At 48.9% G+C, this 7,568-nt stretch overlaps 1 protein-coding gene across 1 annotated transcript; it reads left to right on the top strand.

The window, feature by feature from the left end:
* The first annotated feature begins 2,246 nt into the window (after positions 1-2,246).
* LOC120660152 lies at positions 2,247-6,480 on the top strand. The gene is made up of 5 exons (XM_039938521.1): positions 2,247-2,418; positions 4,061-4,964; positions 5,054-5,266; positions 5,360-5,484; positions 5,648-6,480. The coding sequence occupies exons 2-5, from the start codon at positions 4,099-4,101 to the stop codon at positions 6,082-6,084; spliced, it is 1,641 nt and encodes a 546-aa protein (XP_039794455.1). The 5' UTR covers positions 2,247-2,418; positions 4,061-4,098; the 3' UTR covers positions 6,085-6,480.
* Positions 6,481-7,568: the final 1,088 nt, after the last annotated feature.

Raw genomic sequence — 7,568 nt, 5'->3', positions numbered from 1 at the left:
GGCTTGTGCTCCATGGCGGGCCCGGTCGCCGAGGAGAACGGCACAGATGGGACGGCTCGGCGCGGGGCGACGTGGCAGCCATCCAAGGCTTTCGCAGCGGGGCTTGGTGCGCAAGGCAAGGGGGACAGGGCAGCGCGCTTCGCGGCGGGCATCGCGGTGTCTGCTGGCGTGGCGGGCGAGGCCGTTGCCCCTCCTTGGCGCGGAGCGGAGGCACGCGCCCGGGTGGTTGAAGCCGCGGCGGTGTCCGCGCGGCGGGAGGCGAGGCGGAGGAGAAAGGGGAACAGGGTGAGCCGCTGACCGGTGGGGCCAGGGCGGCAGCGGCACAGAGCGGGATGAGGCGGTGTGTGGCTATCGGGCCGGAGGCGCGCGTGTGTGCTGGGCTTGGGTGACGGGCTGATGGGCCGGCAGGGCTGTGTGTGCGCGGCAGCAGGCCGAAAGGGGGGGGGCGGATCGGGCCAACGGGGTTAGCAGGCCGGGTTGGGTAGGTTTGGTCTGGTTAAAGGGTTAGACTTGTTAGCTTTTGTATTTTATTTGAATGGCCCTTTCAAATAAAATACCACATAATTCAAACAAAAAGGAATCCAAAACAAATGGAAGCAAGGTAGATTCAAATAAACTCCAACTCCAAATGAATCACACTAGCAATTAATTATCCTTAATTCAAAACAAATTTTAGTTTACTAAGAATTTAGGAAGGATGAATTCTTACTTAAGTGTATTTATCTACAGCATTCCCACAAAAATTTTGAAATTCACATTTTTCGACTTTATAACATTCCGGAAAAATCCGGGATGTTACAGCGGCGATACGGCGGGGCACGGAGCTCGCCCGGTCAGCCGGCGCGAGGCGAGGCGAGGCGCGGGGCGAGCGGTAGCGGCAGAGGTGGAGGAGCGGCGGCGGCGGCGCAGCGGCAGCCAGCGCGGAGCTGCTGCGAGCGGGCGGAGCGAAGCTTCTGCGGCCGCCGGCGTGGAGCTGCTCCGGGCGGACCGGGCGAAGCAGCGCCAGTGGCCGCAGGAGGGCGGAGGCGCGGTGGAGCAGGGGCAGCGCGGTCGCCCGGCAGTGGAGCTGGGGTTGACCGGCGGCGGGGACGCTGGACGACGGTTCCTCCTCCAGTTCCCAGCCGCGGCGTGAAGACGGGTGGGGCGATAGCGCTCCGGTCCGTACAACCCTGAATATGGCGGAGCGGCGGCCATACACTTCTTTAGCGTTTGTTTTTACCGCACCCGCTACAGCGATTTGATACGCTATCGCAGCCAGTGCAGAGCAGGGTTTTTTTTCCCAACCAGACACCCCAAACCGGAGCACTCCGGTTCCGCTTTACCGGACCGGTTTGACCGGTTACCGGTAGAAACCGGTCAAATTCGAATTTGAATTCAAAAAACTCAATTCAACCGGTTCGTATCGGTATACCGACCGGTTTACCGGTCGGTTTGATCGGTTTACCGGTCGGTTTGACCGGTTTGAATTAAAATCCAAATTTAAAATCACATGTGTAACCGGTATACCGGACGGTTAGACCGGTTTACCGGCCGGTTTGACCGATTTACCAAGTGGGCCTTAATGGACCGTCTCATTTTTTCCCTTTTCTTTTTTGTTTTAACTTTAAATGCCCGAAAAATATGTTAAACGAATAATTTTTGAGAAAATTTGACACCATTAGATTCGTCGCACCTTTAAGTATTTTTAGAAATTTTTTGAGAATTTTTCATTTTTTTGAATTAAAATTAAAATTTTGAATTTAGACCGATTTGGTACCGGTCCAAACCGGAACCGGACCGGTTTGACCGGTTAGGTAAATCCTGGTGCAGAGAGCCTCAGCACGAGTTCCGAGGTGATAATAACCCTGTTCGGCAGGCTGGAGCTGGAGTTGTGTGAGAGAAAAACACTGTTACCTGGCTGGTGGCTGGAGGCTGGAGCTGGAGTTGTGTGAGAGGGAAATACTGTAGAGGCTGGAGGCTGTCCACCAGCCGAACGGGGTGAATGAATGCACATGCACGGGAGGGGTAGCACCTAGCCCCGGGCCCGGGCACGATCGCACGACACGAGCGCACAGCGGCTGCCACCGTTGTACTACTACTCCACAGTCCCCACGCGCGCCGCGCAAGCAAAGGAAACTGCGCGAAATCCTCTCCGTATCGGCGTCCGTTCATCTCGCCGTTCCGTTTCCGAACTCTGGGCTAATGCGGCTGGCCTACCTACGACTCGACGACGAACCGACCGACCTCAATGCCCAATAAATAACCGCACAGCCTTATGGATCCCGTCCCCGCTCCCTGTTCCCTCATACCCCGTCTCTCAACTCTCGACGGCGTCTTCCGCCGCCGCCGCCGCCGAAGCGGTGTTATCGGAGTTGGCTCTTGGCTCTCCCTTCTCTGCCTGGCCGCGCAGGAGGACGACCTACGCCGGCCGTAAGCAAGGTATGCACGCGCCGCCTCTCTCGTCGGTCGTCGTTTAGTTCAGGTTCCTCATTGGTCTGTAGACATGCGTGAATTTTTTGCTCCGAATCAATCTGCGGCGAGATTTTGTTCCTTGCCTGTGCTACTTCTGCTCTGTTTGTTCGTGTTAGCTATTGATCTGTTGGTTTGGATTAGCAGAACGGAGTGTGTGTGAGGGTGATTCAGTAGATCGGTTCGTCTCCTCGTCTGCACTGTGGCCGGTGGCCATAATCAGAGCGCGAAGACGAGTCGATCTATTTGTTTGTGCCTTTGGTAGAGCAATTTGTCAATTAATTCCAATGCCCATCGCCATGGCTGTTTGGTAGTGAAGCAACCCATGGAGGAGACGGAACACTGTGAATCAGCGTAGATTCCCTGTGCTTCTTTCTTCAGCTTTTTATCCATGGAGGATGGCCCAGGTTCTAGCAATGACAGATATGGTGTGGCATTGGGATAGAGGAGTATGCATGGTGCTTTTCTTTTCTTTTACTGATTTCATATAAAAGCCCCATGCATTTGGTTTGTCCAGGTGTGTCCATCGCAATGGCTGTGTGGTAGTGATTAGTAGGTCGATTTCCAATACGTGAAGCAAACTGCGAAGACAAACACTGTGCTTTCATTGAATCTGAGTAGATTCCCTATGCTGCTTTCTTCAGCTTTATCCATGTATGGCCTAGGTTCTAGCAATTACAGATATGGTGTGGCATTGGGATAGAGAAGTTTGCTTGATGTTTTTCTTTTACTGATTTCATGTAAAAACCCCATGCATTTGGTGTGTGCGAGAACTGTCGAAGATTAGTGAGCATCTTGCCTTTTACTCTTAGTTGTGTTTGTTAGTATGACTAGACAATTATGCTCGTGCGCTGCTACGAACAAAGTTGGTATACGTATCGGATACATGTAGATGCACGTATGTTTATTTGTATCGATCTACGTTATCGAGTCATGGACACAGGGGGCTAGATTAACTCGCATACGGGACGGACTAAGGCCCACATGTTAATGATACGAGACGGACCAAACCAAAAATTTAGGTGCAAATCTTACTTGCTTTAGAAATAGGTATAGATATGGGTTGTTCAAGTTTGAACTTAGCAAGAAACTTTAAAAAGGAGTATGAATATTTACCTAAAATCTATTACTATTTTGAAATAAAGTCCATATATAGGTTTCACATTTTCAACACATTTAGAGGTTGTATCCATCATGTTTCACTGCAGTAAAGCGCTAGTTTCCGTAGGGCCAAAATCCTATGGAAAGGCCATTTTTAAGGAAAAGTTCCCCATGCGATTTTTGTTGTATGTAATATTGAACCTACAAGATATTTCTTTTGCGCCTTATTACAAATAGTTTGGTACTAGGTTACTCCACTAATTATTCATTTGGATTGCCTGTACTTAAGTCATCATGTATATGAAATTAACAATATAATGATATGATTGTAATGAATATGCATGGATGCCTATGAGGTTCATTAGGAAAAATTTATCATTTTTCTTTTGATAATTTGAAGTAATTTGACATTAGAGAGTAGATTGGTAGTTTTCATTTGAAATAAAATATTATAAAATATTGCACATTTCACATGAGGCTTGTTCCAACTACGTTTTGTTTTTCATTGTAGAAATTCCCATTTTGGTTGTTTTGACCTCAATTGGCGGCATGAAACATCAAAGGCAACCTAGTGTTTGTTTTGCTCCCAGATCGCGCACATTTAGTTTCAAGGGGGGAAATGGATCACTTAGGAAAACGAAACAATGTAGATTTGTGTCAATGCCAATGAGAAAGATCGAAGAAGAAGTGAAGCAGGCGCAGGCAATCCGATCTATCTTTAGGAAGGGAAGAAACAAAAATGATGTTGGTAGCATGGTATGTCCATCCATGCTGGTTACCAACAAACTACGCAAGAGCAGTTCCCTTCAAAAGGATCAACACGGTAATCAAGTCTTACCACAATCCAAGCAACATCTTGATGTTTGTAAAGTTGAACAGTGGAACCACGAAGCAATGAAAGAAGATTTTCCATCAATGGCAGTATGTCCTAAATATAGGCATGCAAGTTCTTCGGAAAAACTAGCTAAGCCTACCCTCGAGAGCTCAATTACTTCAAAGATACATGTAAATGGTGTCAAAATGTCAAGTTTACAACCAACAAACTTAAAGGCGATGCCAGGGTTGGTTCCCAAGTCCACATGGATACATAAGAGGAATGAGATGAATGGTTGCGATGATATAACCAATGATGACAATCTTAGGAGTAGGAAAGAGTCGTTACCGGAAGAAATGCCCAAGTCACATGATGATACTAGTAGTGAAGGTGAGAATCCAACTCATCAGACAATTAAAAGACGGAGAAAATACATAGGATCAAATGAAGATGAAGATGACAATGGCAATCAAAGTACAGAGGGTGTTGCAGATGATATTTTGAAGAAAGGTCATAATAGAGTCACTAAGCCATTTGTTGCCGATTGTCTCAATAAGCAATGCTATTGTTGCTCCAAGCCAATCGACGAACCTGTCTGGAGGTACAATATATGATGGGTTCTTTATTTTTACATTTTGTAGTATTCATTTAACTTTTTCCCAGTTACTAATTTTGTGATCATTCTAACAGTGGTCTTCTTAATATCGGCAATAAGGTGTACATACCATTATCTGGTCATTTGTCAACTAAATCATGTGAGAAGGTGCACAATTTATCAAAATCGTTGTCGCGTGTGGTTGAAGTGGCTAAACTACCTAGGTCAAAGGTTTGGCCTAAGAGATGGGAGGCATCAAGACCTATAGATGATAACATTGGTTTATACTTCTTCCCTTATAAGATGAGGTGCCTTGCAAAACCTTTGCATTCCCTTACAACACATCTACCTTCCTTTCCATGTGAAGTGATATGTTTATGTTTATTTCATTGTTCCTCTAGGCCTGACAATTCCCATGACAAGCTACTTAAGTCAGTAATGGAGAATGATTTAGCCTTACGGGCCATTATCGATGATTCCGAGATGCTGTTGTTCCCTTCTAATTTGCTTCGTAAACGATATCAGAGTACGTAAAAGTTTTTCCCGATAGTAGTAAATATGATGTTCCACTTGGTATCATAAGAAGTTCTCATTAAATAATTATTTTAAACATTTTTAGCCACTTTTTTATTAGAATATGTCTTTGTATACATGCATTTTTAATGCATTGCTAATGGGTATTTGTGCAGCGTTCCAAATGAAACACTACTTGTGGGGTGTATTCAAGCCCAGGAAAGTTGAAGGGAAACAGGATGCTGCATTGCATCATCCGGACTGCACCACTGGAGCTACAGCATTTACTGCTAATGATACAGCCACCGGGATTGCTACTGATGCTGCTTGCATGCCCCAAGGAGCTTTCGGGGTTGCTACTGTTAGCATACCCACTGAAGATGCTACTAATGCTCCTTTCGTACCTTCAGCAAATCATGGACAGATGGACTCATCAATCATGGGTGCACCCCCCGGCAGGATGATTGCATTTGTCGTCAAAGAGACCCCGAGGATCGAGCAGCTCATCCGGGAGATGCAACGGGAAGGCGTCTTGGTCATGCAAGGGGAGATGATGAGTACGCCAGGCAGTATACCAACTGTGACGCAGCGCGGGCAGCCAAGCAAGGCATGAGTGTGGCTCACCGGAAGTACCCAACGGATGGCGTCTCAGGCTCTCAGCCTCACAAGGAGCAATACAAAGTGGCGTTGGCTGTGACAGCTCTTTAGGAAGCAGCGGCAACTTTTTTCTGAAAGTTTTGCGAGCAGGAAGGGGACTTGAATCATAGCATGCTAGCTCCTCGCGTGCTATGTAGAGGATGCATAGATTAGTGCATGTGCTGTTGGTTTGGCTCGTGGCTCCTTGTGGAGTGGTACACTACCACTTGAGGCCGTGTTCATTACTACCATTCGAAGCCATGTTCATCCTGCACGGTTGTGAAGTCCTATCTCTGTACAAAGTTCTTATTACTGTAACCTTACCTTAAGCCATTAATTGCTTTGCCTGTACAAAATTTCTATCAAATCCAAATACAACACTACTGGATAAATACACTACTGCATAACAGGTTAGTAGGGGAGGGTGAAATAGCATATTTAGGGGTGGATGCCGCACCCGCCCCTAAAAATATATTTCCAGGGGTGGGTCATCCCATCACCCATCCCTAGAAATTGATTTCTAGTGGTGGGTGTCACCCGCCTCTAGAAATCGATTAAAAAAATCGGTGCCGGCCGTCCGGGCAAGCCGCCACCAGGCATCCACGCCGCCACCGCCGGGCAACGGCCGCGTGGGCGCTAGATCTGGCGAGAGAGGAGGGCGCTCGCCGTGGCCGCGCCGCTCGGCCCGTCGCGCCCGCCATGCCGCTGTCGCGCAGTCGTGCCAGATCCGCCGCTGGCCGCGCCCACGCACGGCCCGCTGCCCCGCACCGGCCGCGCGTCGCCCGGCCCCGGTCGTGCCACCATGGTCGCCAGATCTGGCGACCGAGAGAGGAGGCAGGGCAGGAGACGAGGGCGCTCGCCGTGGCCGCGCTGCCCGGCCCGTCGCACCGTCATGCCGCTGCGCCGCCGTCGCGCAGTTGCGCCAGATCCGCCACTAGCTGTGCCGCTGGCCCTAGACTAGCCACGCCCACCACACCGCCGCACCGCCCGGCTCGGCCTGCCGCCGTGACCTGGAGAAGGGACGGGAGGGGAGGGGAGCCGCAGCCTGGAGATGAAAGGGAGGGGAGAGGAGTGGTGTGGTGGGGAAGAAGATAAGGAAAGAGGTAAGAGAGAGAAGATGTGCAGCACAAGTAAATAGACATGCAGCACTTGGCCGCCACTATTTTTAAATTTTTTTTAGGGGCGGGTGATGCAACCACCCGCCCCTAAAAATGGAGTGTCATTTTTAGGGGCGGATGGTGGCCTCATCCGCCCTTACAAATGGTGTTTTTAGGGGCGGGTGAGGGGTGACCTGCCGCTAAAAATACATTTTTAGAGGCGGGTCTATTGCTACATTGATCTTATTTCATTTGTAGCAACGGTTCAAATTTTGGTCTGTCCTTAGAAAAAATCGAGGCGTTACTACAAATCGTTTTTGTAGTAGTGATAGTCATCCGTCCAGTCCAGTTGTCCCAGCTGGTT

The sequence above is a fragment of the Panicum virgatum genome, chromosome 2N (assembly GCF_016808335.1).
Source record: "Panicum virgatum strain AP13 chromosome 2N, P.virgatum_v5, whole genome shotgun sequence".
NCBI classification, from domain to species: domain Eukaryota; kingdom Viridiplantae; phylum Streptophyta; class Magnoliopsida; order Poales; family Poaceae; genus Panicum; species Panicum virgatum.
Note: the sequence above shows the minus strand (reverse complement) of the source record. Positions and strands in the feature narration are given on the sequence as shown.

Coding starts and splice junctions, on each gene's coding strand:
- LOC120660152 (XM_039938521.1), top strand. CDS start 4,099: ATGAAACATCAAAGGCAACCTAGTGTTTGTTTTGCTCCCAGATCGCGC. Junction 4,965..5,053: donor ATCGACGAACCTGTCTGGAG/GTACAATATATG, acceptor TCATTCTAACAG/TGGTCTTCTTAATATCGGCA. Junction 5,485..5,647: donor GCTTCGTAAACGATATCAGA/GTACGTAAAAGT, acceptor GTATTTGTGCAG/CGTTCCAAATGAAACACTAC.